Source organism: Heterocephalus glaber, unplaced genomic scaffold (genome assembly GCF_053883595.1).
Source record: "Heterocephalus glaber isolate CG9 unplaced genomic scaffold, H.glaber_assembly_v1.0 deba00001606, whole genome shotgun sequence".
Classification (NCBI taxonomy): domain Eukaryota; kingdom Metazoa; phylum Chordata; class Mammalia; order Rodentia; family Bathyergidae; genus Heterocephalus; species Heterocephalus glaber.
The window spans coordinates 32,100,081-32,117,148 of NW_028258377.1; the positions used below are offsets into that span (position 1 = coordinate 32,100,081).

The 17,068-nt window shown below is 37.3% G+C and overlaps 1 protein-coding gene across 6 annotated transcripts in view; it reads right to left on the reverse strand.

Moving 5' to 3' along the window:
- Sgcd (sarcoglycan delta) overlaps positions 1 to 17,068 on the reverse strand; it is a 959,917-nt gene that overhangs the window by 113,833 nt on the left and 829,016 nt on the right. For all 6 annotated transcript variants that reach the window (XM_004836500.3, XM_021240731.2, XM_087194525.1 and 3 more), the window contains one exon: positions 3,770 to 3,842. In XM_004836500.3, coding sequence (XP_004836557.1) covers positions 3,770 to 3,842 — 73 coding nt within the window. The remainder of the gene's footprint in view (positions 1 to 3,769; positions 3,843 to 17,068) is intronic.

Consider the following 17,068-nt stretch of genomic DNA (forward strand, 5'->3'; position numbering starts at 1 on the left):
AAAGTGCTGGTTTTTTTTAAAAAGAAAATTCCAGAAGCATGAATATGCTGAATTATGATATTGGAGATCTCTGACTCAATCCAAGCTATCATGATTTGAAAATCAGGGCCAAACAAAAGAACACATGAAAATATTTTCATGCTTTCTATAAAAATATTTATTTCTAGCTCTGTGGACTATAGACAGAACTTTAGAATAAGCAATGAAAATGTAGCTCTTATGTAAAATCTTTATTTTTATTTATCTAAAGTAGACAGGAGATTCAGTCATGAAATTTACAGATTTTTTAGGTCAAGTTCCAGTATTTTCCACAGGTTATGCACAGGCACTATAGCTATAATGCTACATGAGCAAATATTCTATGTTCTTCAGGACATGAATCTTTACAGTGAGTTAATGCATGGAAAATTGCCCTTTTTTTGATTTACAATGTACATGTTTATGGCAAACAGTGTGCTTATTCGATACAGTATACAATATGTAGTGATGAAATAAAGACAACTGACATTTCTGTCTCCTTATATATTTGTGATTTTTTGTGTTGGGAATATTTGAACAAATATCAAATATATAACAAAGTACTGTGTACTATATTCATGCTAGGGTGTTGTATAACATGAGAATTTATTCCTCCTGTGGAGTTATCTTTTGGTACCTGTTATCCAACCTCCTCCTTTGTCTCCTCCCCCACCTTTTCTAATCCCTCCTGATGACTATTGTACCTTCGACTTCTACTAAAGCAATTTTTAAGCTTCCATATATGAGCAAGAACACACAGTATTTATCTTCCTGTGTCCGGATTATTTTACTCAACATGACACCCTTCAGTTCCACCCATGTTGCCACCATGACAGAATTTCATTCTTTCTTTTGATTGATATTCCACTGTGTTGTGAAAATAAAAGGAAAATGATACTGTAAGTAACTTTGGAAGAGCCTTACTAATGGAGCCAAGAGGCCACGGGAAACAGGGCTGTGCATGATTCCAGCTGCTGCCTGGGGTGTGGATTTTGGTCACCTCCACCCTTTCACTATATGCATCTGGAATGACTGGGCTTGGAAGCTCAAGATGGTCATCAAAGGGTTACCTGACCTCCCTTTTGTGGACTTTTACGTTCTGTTCAAACATTGTCTTTGTCTTCTATAGGTTACTCAGATCCTTTTCCTTTTTCAACATTAAACAGCCCATATGAGCTCACACTTTTCTTGCTTTACTCAGACACTGACTCATAGCTAGCTATCTAGACCTGTGTCTCTCAAATTGCAACTCCTAAGACCCCATAGAAAGTCTTTTTACTTTTGCAGCCTCTAAGATTGGACTGACATTCCATGCATACTTTATTTTCTTTATCCATTCATCCTTCAAAGGACACCATGGTTAATCCTATAACTTAGCTATTACAAATTGTGCTGCAATAATCATTAGCATGCAGATATCTCTTGGGTGTGATGATTTCATTTTATAAAAGTACATACCCAGTAATAGGACAGCTGGATTTTAAGGCAGTTCTAGTCTTAGTTTTCTGAGAAAATGAACTGTAAACTATGTTTTCTATAATAACTGTACTAACTTACATTCTCAAGTGTATGAAATTTCCCCTTTTCTACTTTCTTGCCGTGTGTGTGTGTGTGTGTGTGTGTGTGTGTGTGTGTGTGTGTGTTTGGGAGGCAGGCGGTAGCACCACTGAATCAAATCCCTAGCCCTGTTTTTTGTATTTTGATTATAGCAATTCTAACTGGAGTGAGATGATATCTCCTTGTGGTTTGCTTTGCTTTTATGATGCTTAATGATACTGAACCTTTTTCATACTTACTGGCCATTTGTATATCCTCTTTTGAGAACTGACTGTTGAGATCATTTGCCCATTTTTAAACTTGTTTTTTTTTTACTGTTTTATTCACAGTTTTCTTGGTTTGGGATCTTTTTCTTTAACTACAGATGATTTATTTTATTGCTTAAAACCAAATTAACCTAAGTTCTTCCCTCTTATATTTCCTGAATCTTCCAGGTAATGAAGAGCTTGTTCCATAGAAAACAAGGATACAAACAAACAAATCTGTATTGTATTTACAGTTCAGTTTCCTTTAAATAGAATTTTTTTTTGATTATAACACTAATTATTGTCTAGTTTTATAAGAAATTTGCTTCTACTAAGGAATGTAAGAAGGAAGGGAACTGACCCATTCATTCATTAGCTTGTTTGGAAAATGTTCTTATGTCCCAGACAGAGACAACACACTTAAGAGAACAAGAACTCTCCCAAAGAATCCTAAAAGGCAGGTTTTCTCTGGTGGCTTTGCCTCAAAGATTCCTGCTTCTATATCATACACAGGATCTAGCTGACAGGGAGTCAGGTAACTTAGGCATATAGAAACTGTGCTGATAACAGTTATGCTAGTACAATGTAGAACCTTTTGATGTTCTGTTTAACCTGGCAAATGTAGCCCTACTCTCTATGAGATTTTGCAGTGAAAATGTTTTCATTCCACAACCATTATTCTCTTCTTTTGGCCCAATTTATTTCCCCATATTCTCAAAGGCCTACAGGATTCTCAAAAAATGCTGTGGCCTTTGTAATCTGAGGATGCTTTTCCTACTACTGAGAATATTTCTTTAAGAGAACACAAGCTCCCAGATGGCTGTTGCTGTTTCAACAAAGTATGTATCTTGAGGTTGCATCATGGAAGAGGAGATGTGGCTCACGCGATGCATGCATACACATTTCCCTATGGTTGATGACTGCTATAAAAAAGTTGTGCAATGCTATGTATGGTCATTTGGTGATTTATGACTGGTTTTAGGGAAAAGAACCACCCAAAATAAAGAAAGCTAATATTCACTGACTTCTTCCTGATTATAATTATATCCTAGCTGTTACAACTGTATTTGTTTCAACACAACTGGTTTGTGTTTTGAGACAGAGTCTTGCTAAACTGCCCAGGTAAGGCTTGAATTTATAATCTGCTTGTTGTCATCTCAGCCTCCCAGAACGCTGGGATCACAGGTGTGTTTCACCACGCCTGATTTGAACATACTATTTTAAATGTGCTTTTCTTTAGTGAGTAAGGGATAGCTCTAGAATTGTTTTCAGGCTGTACCTCAGTTTCTTTTTTTCCTCTATAGTTGTTGGTAGTAAGTGCACAGCACCTTAGGGTTCTTCTCTGGTAAAGTTCCACACTTATGAATATTTCAAAAATAACATAAGTACATGGAATACCCAGAGAATGTAGTTCCAATATCACACCAACCCTAGTAACAGATAGCTTGTTAGATTAAAAAAAAATCTGTATTGGATTTACACTTCAGCTTCTCTTAGCTCTTTTCTTTTGGCTGGTCATTACACATTACTGATTAGTTCAACTACTTTATAGCTGGATAGGTTTGTAGCACCCCAAAATACAGCGGTAAACTTCTACTGCCAGAGAATGAACCCAAAGATCACAACTGCAAAACTGGCAACCTGTTACCCCAGAACCTTAGGTTTCTTAAGTCCTCAGAGAAAATTTTCTTTTGGTTTTATCTTCAATAATTCACCAACTGCTCTCAGCTTATGTATCATATTGTAACACTATCATTATTATTCAAAAGGAATCATGGCGGGCCAGGGATTTAGCTCAGTGATGCCACTGCCTGCCTCGCAAGCACAAGGTCCCAAGTTCAATCCCCAGTACCAAAAACAAACAAAAAACACAACCAAACGAATCATGGACCAACTGTACAGAGAAAGGTAATAGCCACTAATAAACGCAAACCAAAGCAGAAGCTTACCTTAGTTCCTTGAAGGGGTCTGCCCTGACATTAGGTGTTTCTATAGACTTAGGGAAAACTGTACCTTCAGCTCCTGCAAACAGAAGAAAGCAGAGGTCAGAGACATTGGAGGAATCACCTAGGGGCACAATCAGCACACTGATTGAAGCTGAATGTAGCAAATCCATTATACAACCCAATATGCACAAACCTTGGCACTGGCATGGGGCTTGTGTCAGGACAGCATTGAATCAACTTATCCAAACAGCCTTTGAAACAGGAGGAACATCTTTTGAAATGTTCTGAGATCAGATTGAGGCCATAAGGCAAATACTGATAAAATTAAAAAAAAAAAATTGAAAGAGGAAAAAAGGAAAAGAAAGGAATGAAGGAACCTAGAAATGGTAAGGTTTGACTCTTATCTATAACATGTCAACTAGAAATGTTTTAAAATGCAGCAACTGAAGGCCTCTCACTGCACACAACACCTATGATATCTAAGCAGTGTATTTGGCGGTTATTTTTGCCTAATGACAAGCAAATATACTTTTTAAATTTACTTTTTCAGTAAATAAAGTTCTACACTATTCTCTTTGGGAAAGTCAAGTAGAAAACAGAACATTATGAGGCATCATATGGAATTCAGTGCTTTTATACTTTGAGTACCAACATTGATCCCTGACCCAAGCTAGGCATTTAGCTCTTGACTGTGCTGTAAGCTTTTATCTTTACAACTTGTCAACACCAGCTGAACTTTTCCAGCCTTAAAAGATTGTGATTATCTGATTTATATACTCCCAAAGTGTTTTCAAATCTTTTAAATTTCAATTTATCACAGACAATTGCATTGGATATTAGTTTTCCAATTGAATTTAGCAGAAGCAGTATCCTGCATTCTAAAGTAGAGAAGTTTATTTTTATGCATTTAGTATACTTCTTTGATGCTGTCAGAATATCTTGTATTCATGTGCAATTTTCTAGAATCCTCTTGCACTGCTTATACTGTCTAGAAATCCTCCATTCATCACTATTACTCCAAATCTGTATTTATCCTGGCATAACGATGAGTCCAGGAAAATGAACAGGTTTCTTTACTTCTACAGTAAGTATAAAAATATTCACTCTTTTTGATAGGAGTAACAAACTTTTGCAAGTACAGTCGGAAAATAATGCTTCTACTTAATATTATGTATAGTCATTAAAGAAATATCTTGGTAACTTTATCTATGCTAACTTTTTGAATGACTACTATAGACTCCATCATATATATTAATAATGTACTAGTTCATTTATTTACTGTAACAACTCCACAACTGATAATTGCAGCAGGCATAGAGACATCCAGTTACTCAGAGTCTCCAAATAAACACAATAAAAAGTTTATAATTCCACATGATACAACTATTCTATCGACAACCAAAAATGCAATAATATTTTTCACAGACTCTCACCAATTTCAGCATTTAAAAAAATCCAACTCAAATTCTTCTCTGAGACTCAAGGCAAACTCTTAGTTGTGAACCTCTATAAAATTCATAAAGCAAATGACTTAATCCTGAGATACAGTAGTACAAGGTACAAGGTAAACATTCTCATTACAAAAGAGAGAAATGGGAAGATAGAATAGAACAAGTCCAAAGCAAGACCAAAACCTAGCAGTGTAACATTAAGTTCTGTATCCCCAGGTGCAGTCACTCGGGCACAGGGCTGTGAGTCCCAGAGAGCTTGGACATCCCCCCCACAATGGCCTCATGGTTGCAGCCCATATAACTTCTCTCTTGGGCTGGCTCCACTCATGGCCTGCAGCTTTTGAATGCAGATGTTCCACATTCCTGGCATCTCAGACTTCCTGGTGTCTCCACTAAACTTTTAGTTTCACTCTCACAGATTCACACACCCATCCACCTCTCAAGGGCACACTGCTTGGCCTTCAGGCCTCCCATCCAAATCTGGGTGGTACCTCCACAACTTCCATACCCTTGCATTCTGCATGCCTGAGCAAAGTGAAGGAAAACATGTGAAGGAAACAAAGGCCTGCTACTTAGTGAAGCAGTAGTTACGCCTCTGCAACCATGGCGGTGGCAGACTCTGAGTAACTGGATGGCTGAGCAAGGTGAAATAAAACCTGGGATATCAATTACCTAGATCATTTTTATCAAGCAGGTGGCAAAACTTTTGCATCCTTGAGCCTGTGATGAATGGTTCCTGCCAATGCCTGAGATGCTCTCAAGGCATCTTTCTTGTTGTACCTATTCAATCTATTTGTTTTTGCTTAACAGTGCTAATCTCTTTAAAAAACACACGACCTGTGGCCTATTTTCTGCTCTTTTTACCCCTAATTCTCACAACCAATCTTGCTGTAAGCAGTCAGCAATATCCATGCCATGTCCTGGATGTTGAGCTACCTTGACTTTTCCTCCACCCTTAATCTCAGCCTCCTGCACATCTACAGATTTCCAGGGCAGACTTTTCAGTCTTTCAGTGAAGACCCGTCAGCTTCCTGATACAGACTCATGTGAGTCTGCATCATGTGAATGAAGGTCATCAGACCTTCGATTTTTGACTAGATCCTTGCAATCTCCAGCATGCAGATAGCCCCTTTGCATTCTTGCACACCTGACTCTGTGACTGGCCACTGTAAGCCTACCTTATAAATCCATATATTATCTGTTAGATCTGTTCCTGTAGTAACACTAACTGATAAACCAGCATCAAACTCTTCCCTGAAGTCTGTTCCAAAGGCTCCTGTACCACATGGTCAGATATGGTCACAGCAATGACCTCTCTTCTCTGGTACCAATTTTTGGTATTAGACAGCCTTCAAATTATGGACAAAATACCATACACTCACAATTTAAATGATGAGAGGTTTAATTGGGCTTAGGGTTTCAGAGGATTGAGTCTATGGTTAGCTGGCTTCCAAGTCAAAGCACAATGGTGAAAAGGTATGGTAGAGCAAAGCTTCTTAGTTTTTTGGGGTTGGGAAGCAGAGTAGGAAATCAGCACCCAAGAGGAAGGATTGACAGCCCCAAAATTATACCTGTAAGACCCACACAGACACATGAAGAAGTATACATCACTAATGCTCTAGGTGGCTTCCAAGCCAATCAAGTTGACAATTAAGCTTAACTATCACAGGGCTAAGTTCTACCATCCTTCTAAGCAACTCAAGGGAGAAATAGAGGAATTACGATTAAGTCATCTAACACACTATAGATGCTCACTAAAGCTTTGTGGAAATAAAATTGTATCCTTTGAACACCAGAGCTCAAGTTTTCAACTTTCTCTTCTCAACAAGCATATCTGCTGTGCTCTTGGCTAGAAGTGTACCTTGTTTTTTTGCTATATCCCAGCTGCCAAGTACATTGCCAGTATAAAGCAGACACTTAAGAAATATTTGAAAAAATGGAAACACTCCTTTTGCACTGAGCACACACTGCATGGAATTTTTATTTACCATGCAGACATTCACCCCATTTCTTCAGATAGATCATAAGTTCTGTGTGGACAGGAAAAGATCTTATGTAGACTACCCAGATTGACTTTAGGCTCCTCAGGCTTTTATTGGATTGATTTTGATCTGGTACTGCAAGTTCTACGAAAGTCCAAATTTACTTTTGTAAAACTTCCTATACTTTAAATGTGCAATATACTTTAAATGAGAACTCATAATCAAAATTCACCATATTATTTTAATTTTACCTATATGATTTAAAAAGCTATGCTAGTCTCCTGATAGCTTTTACCATGAATAGCTGTAGAATTTAGTCCAATACTTTATCTCCAACTAGTGACAGGATCATATGGCTTTTCCCTTTCCTCTGTTAAAATGATGACTTTTGGGGGTGGATCTTCCAATGCTGAACCAACATTGCCATCCCTATAATAAAACCACTTTCTACATACTGCCGGATCTGACTTCTAATAGTTTGTTTTGTTAAACAAATTCCTATCTATGTTCATACTTTATTTTGGTACCGGGGATCGAACTCCAGTCCTTGTGCTTGCACAGCAGGTGATGAAACCGCTGAGCTAAATCCCTGGCCCTGTTCATACGTTTTTCTTCTATTCTTTTTATCCAGTTTTGATATTAGCACAATGCTGATTTCCTAAAATGAGGGGAGAAGTGTTCCTTCTTTCTTCTGCTTTAATTGTTTCATATAATTTATCAGTTAAAATGTTTATGAGCCGCTGTTTTCATATAGGTAGGTTTTCAAGCTAGGAATATACTTTCTTTAATAGGTGCTATTCAAATTTTGTATTTCCTCCAGAGTCAGTTTTATTACTTTGTCTTCCAAGGTACTTCTTAGAAGTTGTCAAATTTATTTCAAGAAAGATTTTTGTAATATGCTTTCTACATCCTTTTAAATTCTGTAAAACCTGTGGTAATGTCCTCTAAATTTTGATATTGTAATTTAAAAGTTTATAATTGATATTGTGTAATAGGAAGGAAGAAAAAGTCTAAAGGAGTAGGGGAAGTGGGAGGGGTAGGAGAAAGGAAAGAAGGGAAAAGAAAAAATATGAGAAAAGAAAAAAAATGGACACAAAGTTTTTGCAAATAGGGAAGGGTGGCGGGGGTAAGGGGAGGGCAGGGAAAGGGGAAAAAAATAAGAACCAAGATTCTCATGTAAAGGAACAAGATCCCAATGATGAATGTAACTGTATTTTATACCTAAAATGTACCAATAAACTTAATGGGAAAAAAGCTATGCTAATAAAGAAATAATATTTGGGCTAAATAAAAATACTTCTTTAAACAAAAATGAATTCAAAATATTTGTAGTTTCCTCCTAGACCAAGGAACTGGCTTACCCTATACATATGACTGGGGTTAAAATGCGAATCTCACACACAGTCACAGATTCAGTGTGTGCTAGTGCAGAGATATACATACTGGCCTCTGACTCTGAAGCCCACTTTTAGCCACAGTGCTAGTCCCTTGTCTCCTCAATGCCAGGTCCATGAGGCAGCTGATGAATGGCAACGTGTTGGGTGGAAGTAAAGGTCAATTACGCTGATGCTCAGTTTCCTTCTCTGAAAAGAAGAAATATTCACCATACCTTTGTCTCCTGAAAGAGTTGGAAGATTGAATGAGATGTCTGGTGCACAGCAATAGTAAATGAAATTTAATAAAATACTACAGCAATAAAATATTTATGAACCCTGTTCTTTCTATTATTGTGATCCTCAGTGATGATTTTCTTTTTGAGACAGTGTCTTGCTTTTAATTCAGGCTGGTCTTGAATTCACTGTGTAGCCCAGGCTGCCCTTGAAGTCAAGGGAATCCTCCTGCCTCAGCCTCCAGAGGGCTGGTATTGCAAGCATGTGCCACCATGCCCTACGGATCAGTGATGATTTAAAAAACATTTTGAAGGTATTTACTATGAGCTTGAAGTGTACTGAATACTCCAAGTTTTCATTTGATCATCAGAATAACTATGCAGTAGAGATTATTCATCTCTGTTATGAAGGACGTAGAATCCAAGACCCAGAAGAGTGAAGAAATTAATTGTCCTACAGTCACACAGTTAAGTGATGGGGAGAATGAGTGCTAGTCTCTCAGCTCTACACTTGATGTCTTCGATTACTACTCCTATCTCCTCCAGCAGATTAACTTGCTCTGTACTACTTCATCTTTTTCTGAGATCAGAACAAACCCTAATGGCTATGCCCTCTAGTAATGCTTGCAAAATCCCCTCGTACCCTTCTAGAAACAGTCCCTTCCAAGTCCTATCAGATTTCTGATTTCCACGTCATTTTTCATTTTCACACAGCGACACAGTGGACAATTATCCATCAGGCCAAATTCCTCATCCTGTCCTCTACCCATTCTTGGATAATACATTATTCTCAATTTTATTATTTCAAAAAGCTTTCTATTAAAACCATACCTACTGCCTCCCTTCTTTGACACAATATAATTTACCGGCAATAAATGTTCATAAACAGTTGGACTGAAAAATCCATAAAGCCATTTCAGCTTTATTTTAAATTCCATTTAATGTCCCTCAAAAATGATTTTATCAATGTGTTTCCATTAGCTGGTTCTCTGCCCAATAACTTAATTTCACACAATCAATCAGGAACTTATAAAGCATGTGACAAGATCTATCTAAAGTGCTTTGAATCACCATAAAGATCAGCTCAACAGCTCTTTTTCCTACTAGCACAGGTAGCGGGTATATTTGTCAAAAATCTCAAATGCAGGCTGTTACTATAGTAACAAAAAGCCACGTTCTCCTCTCTAGAAAGGATACCCAAGTCCAGAGGTCTCTTATCATGCTTTCCTCTCAAAGTGAACTGGATGTCAAAATACTTGACATCTAGGTATTGACATCCAGGCCTTTCTCAGATTTTTGCCAAATCATATTATCTTTTTGGCCTTTGATTCTCTAAATATCACAACCTAACTCTCCCAACCGCAAATCTAAAAGTTTATGAAGTTACAATCTGATTTAAGCAAATGACTGTCTAATCATCACCTTTCTCTACTGGGAAGACAACAAAATCCTAGAATATCAAAGGAGTATGCTGTTATGGCTTGTATCTAGATGTCCCCTCAAAGCCTCATGCAGTTTGAAGGCGAATGGATTAGGGTGTGTGCTGGTAGGATTAAGGGTGCCCTACTCTGGGTGTGGGTGGCACCACCCAAAAGGCAAGTAGCCTGGATGGAATATAAAAGGACAGAAAGAAACTGTTTTGCTGTCTTGCTGCCTTCTGCCTGCCATGAACTGTTTTTCCCCTGCCATGCCCCTCTGCCTTGCCACCCTGCCTTGGAGCCAGCCAATTATAGACTGAAAGCTCTACAAACCATGAGCCAAAATAAACCTTTTCTTTTTTAACTATGAGTGTTGAGTATTTTATGTTAGCAATGAGAAAAGTAACTAAGACATATGGTAAACATTTTCTCAATATTCAAGGGAGAAGGGGACAAAGGCAACAGATTTTTGTCCAGTTTAAATTGCATTTTAAATTTTTTAAAATTGTTATGGTGCTGGGAATTGAACATAGGACTTCACACAGTAGCAGGTACCTTAACCCTTGAACTATACCCCAACTAAAAACTGCATTTAAATTCATAGAAATAATCACCAGAAAATAAATCTTCTAAGAAATAAAATGGTAAACAGCAAAATTTATTGTTGATGAAGCTAACTATAAAGCCAAAATGTATTGTTTGTAACTCTTTAAAACTCTAATAAGTAATCATATTTTATGAAAAATAATAGACACCAAAGTGCCTAAAACTATATGTTAAAAACAGCTGTGGACTAAATACTGAAAGGAAAATTTAGATTTGCAAACTCTAACAAAGGAAAATGAGACTCAGGAGAATTATTAGACAGAAAAATTACACTAACAAGAGTTACACCCACTGAAATTTTACACAGATTTATGACATCCAGAACTTTGTTGTGCCTGTACATAATGAATTAATCTCAAAGGTAACAAGTTTCAAGACATTTTCTATAAAAAGATTAAAAAAAGACTTAAATATAGTGTTTCAAAAAATGATTAAGGAATTAAGCTAGCTTAATGAAGTTTACAATGGGAAATTCTTTCTTGATGAACATCATTAATACTGGCCTAACTATGATTAATTCTTTCAGCGTTTATGAACAAGAACTAAAACCCATTTTTAGATTTAAACCATGGGGCCAAAATGTTCACTACATTCAAAAGGCAGAGCTAAAATATCTGTTGAATGCTGTACTGTATTGTTTGCAGCAATCATGATACATTTTCCTATTTACTTTCCTTGGGTAGATATAAGTGAATGACAACCTTAATAACAACCATATATTACTTGTTAAGGGTACGCTTTTCTACACAGATTAGATTATACAACACAGAAAGGAAGTCAATCTAAAAAATGGTGACAGGAAAATAGAAGGGTTGATTTTGTTTCTTGAAAGATCAGAGAAGCCAGAAAATGAAGACCTGATTTTTAGACTCATTATTTGGTGCTATGGTATGAATGTGCTTTGTTCTCCAAAAGTGCATGGGTTGTAGAGGTGGATCTCAGTTTGCTGGCGTGAGGCTTTTCACAAGGGGCCAGGGGGAGGTCCTTGGGTCAGAAAGGTGCTGATCTGCAGGATGAAAGTCTGCTCAGAGCAAACTGTTACAAAAGCCTGAGTCTGATCCAGAATTGCTATCTCTCCCTCCCACAAACATTGTCACAGTTGTAATATAATCCACTATTAGTACTGCCCCCAGCAGAGGACAAACTAATGGGGCTGCCCGATCTTGGACTTTCAGCTTCTAAAACAATGAGCTACATTAACTTCTTTACTTTATAAAGTTAGTCTGCCTCATGCATTTTGTTGAGGTAACCAAAAAATGGGTTAATACTTAATGGCCTTTGGCAATGTGTCTTCTAGTGTTATTTCCCTATATGTTACATAATGTACCGAGGGGTGGATTACATGATCTACAAGGTTGTTTTCAGATCTGTTAGTATACTATCTTCTAGATAACTGATTGGATGAACACTATAGGAGAAGAGTGTGGTGTGCAGGATATATCCAATATATAATATAGTTCAATTCATTTTACGGATACCTACTGAATAGACAATTTTAGTGGTGAGGCAAAGAAGCATGCAGTTCATAGATGCTGACTGGTTGAAATAACTGGTAATTAAATAATTTCACAAATAAAAATATAAAAGTGATAAAGATTCAAAATGAAGCATGTCTTTGAAAGTATAAAACCTCAAGTCATAACCTGGTCTGGGAGATGTTTCCCTAGGAACTGAGGTTTTGCTAATGTTTGAGAAATCATTAGGAATTCACTAGTTAGGAGGGCTATGTTGTAGTAGAAAAGAATATGCAAAGGCTTCAAAGTTGGGAAGTTTATAGTAATAAAGAAGATTGGCATGGCCAGATCAGATTTAGGAAGAGGTGAGTTTTATGGGATCATATTAGAGAGTCTTGAGGAGTGCAGACTTGGAGATCAGAACAAAGGCATTAAGTAAGGGATTTGATTTGATAAAATTCACATTTTTTTAAAGATCACCATGGTTGAGTGCTACTGACTGCGAGTTTGTATTATCCAAACACTATATATTTAATTCCTACTTTCCCAATGGGATGGAATTAGAAAATGGAACCTCTGGAAAATACTTGAGTTTGAATTAACGCCCTTATAAGTGATGACAGAGAGTTTGCCCTCTCCCTGTGATGTGAAGATACGGAGAGAAGGCAACCATCTACCAGCTTGTGATAGGAAGAGAAAGAGACTAGAGCTCACTCTCTCCACCATGTGAGGACAGCAGGAAGAAGGTGGTCTGCATGCCAGAAGGAACCTCATTGTTCTGGCACCTGTTTTTGGACTTCCCTGATCCCAGAACTGAGAGAAATACATTTCTGTTGTTTAAACCACCCTGCCTCGGGTATTTGTCATAGCTGCCCGCACTGAAACCTGTGCCATTGAAAAGGCACTAGGGGAAGCAAAGGGAGAAGAAGGTGGGAGGCTGGATTAGAGAAGTGGCCATGGGGGAGATGAGTGGATGTCTAAGCAAATGCTCAAGAGGAAAACCAACGGGATATCATGATACATGGGACAGGGAGGGCACCAAAGGAGGATCACAGGGACCTCAGGAAGACCTAAGGTGGGTGTCCACAGCTACACGGCTGACGCTCAAAGAACACTTTTACTCCTCAAACAATATCCACCTTTTTGGATATTTGATATTTTAGTCACACTAAAAATTGCCTTTATTTACTAAAGCTGGTCTGAATCCAATTATATTTTTCTTATGAAGGAGCAAGAAACATGACAAAAAATTAAAATTCAACCTCCTGTGGTATTTATAAGCAATACATTTTAAAAACTAAAAACCTTGAGTAAGCTAACAGTTCTTTGAATAATGAACATATACCTCTGTGCAAGAGTTTTCTAGTTACCCCGAAGTTTTAACTAAAGATATTTCCATGTAACACTCATTGTTCAAAATCTTTTGAAAATATATGCGATTCACTATTTCCCTCTGTAAGTCCAGGTTAGGGATCATGGTAATATTGTGCTGTTTAAACACAATATTTTTAATACTACAGATCCAGTTTCCTATATACCAATTTCCTGTACAGTACATTAACCATGGTAGACCTAGGAGAGTGAAATGTGGAACAAGTGATTTCAGGAAAACTCTCAAAAATGTGGTTTTTGTACCGAATTTGTAATAGAAACATTTGGCTTTCTTTCAAAAATAGCATGCAGTGAAAAATTCTCTTAAAGGAAATGGCAGGGTTACAGTTTATAAGATTCAAAATAAACTGGGAAATCTATGCGGATGCAGTTTCCTCAAGTTTCAGGATTAGGCATGCTGAATATGGCTGCCAGCATCTGAAGTCCTTGCCAGATCCGAGTGATACGCAGACACTAGACAGTAACTTTCAGTGGAAAAAGTCACTTGGGAGAGTGTAATCCCACTGTGTATTCCCTGGTGGCATTTAATAAATTGCTAATACAAAACATCTGTAGTCACTATGAGTAGTTTCTAGGATATGCACTAAATATTTCTTTCTAGAAATTAGGACAGATTCTCCTACCCTAAAAGTACAGATAATTTATCCATTTAAGATTATTGAGGGCCTAATCCAGAAAAGGTTTGTGGGGAAAACAGACTCAGACTTTCCTTTTTAAGGATTACAATTCAAGTTTTAAAATTTCAAAGTGGATAGAAAATTTGTAGTCACTCCTAATAACACTCATTGTCTATCAATATTTGACAAATACCTACTATGTCCAGGGCACAATGCTGAGATGATGTTCAGTAGAATATGTGATCTTTGCCCTTGTGGGGTTTTATTATATCTACACAGGTAAATATTATAAAAATTATTTTTAAAAATAAAATTACAAATTATATATCCTCAATGGAGGTGATATTTCCATTATGGGTACAGAAATTCATTCTTAGAGGACAAAAGAAATCTTACTGTTTTCATGTATGAGGTACACACATGTAAATAGACGAGCATGAAAACATATACAGAGTATATAGATAAATGTTTCTGCAATAATAAAAGGGAACGAGGAGACTAGGAAATATAGGTCTGAAAAGATTCCTTAGATGAGTGGTATTAGAAGCATGATTGAGAAGCCCTGTGTAGAGTGGTATGAAGTAGTAGGAAGAGCCGACATAGCGTGGAGCAAAGGGCTTGTCCTATCCTGGGAGGATCAGAGAAGGCCTTGCAGGGAAAATCATCTTACTGAAAGTCATTGGAACACAGATGATTAGAGAAACCAAGAGAACGGATGATATGATGCAAGGAATGGCTCCAGCAATGTAAAAAGAGAGCCAAGTTTAGCATTTTAAAGGACTTTAAGATTTAAGTTTGAGGAGGGAAAGATGAGCCATCAAGGGACACTGAAAACATTACCAAAGAGGTAGATTGAAGACCAGGGATGCAGTAACATAGAAGCCAAGAGGAAAAACCATTTCAAGAAGGTGGGATAAATTGGTCTGTGCTAAGTAGAGCTGAGAAGTAAAGAATGGAATTAAAATGTCCACTGAATTTAGTACCATGGAAGGACTTTACATTACAAGAGTCATTCTAGGAGAAGCTAGAGCAGACTGCAGTGGGCAGAAGAAAAAGTAGGTAGTGAGGAAATGGATATAGCAGGGTTGCCATTTTTTGAAAGGTGAAATAGTGAGCTTGTTAGGTGTCGAATACTGGACATTGAAGGCCTAGCTATGGTTAGTGACCTCACTTTTATGGGAACACCAGGCTCTATGGTGCTCCATGGAGCTCAATAAGGGCTCTGTGGCACAGGCTGAGGAGATGTGCAGTGCTCAGGTGCAGGCACACATTATGGAGATATTTGGGTTCATTTTGGCAGAGAAGCACATGAAAAAGAGTGCAACAATCTGAGGACTGTCTAGGAAGATTGTGAAGAGAAATATGACATTGGGGAAGTTAGCTTCTTCTGTTTCCTCCTCGTGGAATGGGAATAACAATACTTCTCTTATAAAGCTATTGTAAAGATCATAGATTTTATGTATCTAGATGTGTATGTACATATGAGATGTGGGAGATGTGGATATATGTATAAGATATATTGTATATTGTGTGTACTTTAAAGTTCATTAAAAAATAATGCTATGCTATGTGAGCCTGGTATATCAAAATGGTTTAAAAATGGTGGCTATTTTCTATTTATTATGTTAGAAGATAATGAAGAAAATAAGAATAGAAGATAAGGCCAGAGCAATAAAAAAATCTCATTAAGTAATTTGCATGTTAACAATGGAGAATAATTAGATAAGACATGCTCTTTTTAAAATACCCTAACAATTTAATCAAACCGGTCACACCATCAAAATGCAGATTGTGAACATTTGTGTAGAATGTGAAACTGCAAGGCAATTTAAGATTCACATATAGAAACATCTTGGCAAGATATGAAGAGACAAGTAGTTTAATTAAACAAACTCTGCTCTAGAAACCAATAGACCAGAACTCATGCTTGGTGTGTCATTACGCCCAAACTGGAAAACAAAAGGAACCATCCAAGCAGCAAGGGATCTCATTTCATTTTCTTATGACTACATTATTTTTGATAGTAAATAAAACTCTATAGTAAAGCAAATAATTTCAACCCACTGGTTGTGCCTACTGGGTTGCCTGATGGTTCAAACACTTGGATATGACAGCCTTTAAGTCAGGACAACACACAAATGACAGAGCATCCATGACAAGGTGAGGAGACCACTTGAACTCTGAAAGAATACCTTTGCTTCTCAAACATGATACACACTGTGTCCCAGGATGGGATAAACATGGCCCTTCACTCATACTTCCTTCCAGGCTCCCATGCAACAAGCGGCCAGAATTGGAACAGTGGTGGAAAGGGAGAAGGAGAGAATCAACAATCAACTTGAGCAATATGAACAAGTTCAGGAGAGGCTGCTTCTGTGTCCCTTCACCTGGGAGTAAACGTCAAGAGGAAGCTTTGAATGCAGTTTCTTCAGTGGAAATCTCAGTTCTCAAGTATCTCTCACAGTGTGAAAGCAATCAAGACTCAGATAGTCAATGGATGCCCATGAAACCTGAAAAAACAACATGGGCCTAATTTTTAAAGGTTTCCTGGTCATTGAAAAAGAAGTAGAACATATTGTTCCTGTGGCCAAGTAAGTGGGTGGTGATGCCTTCCTATGGAGAAGGAAATTGAAACATTAATTGAGAATTATGGAGAAACAGGGTCCAAAAATAATTGGGGAAACTTATAAAATCATTTATAAAAGATGAAGATGGTGACTTTAAAAGTGAAAAATAGCAAATTGAAATCTTAATAAAAATGATGAAAGTTTCA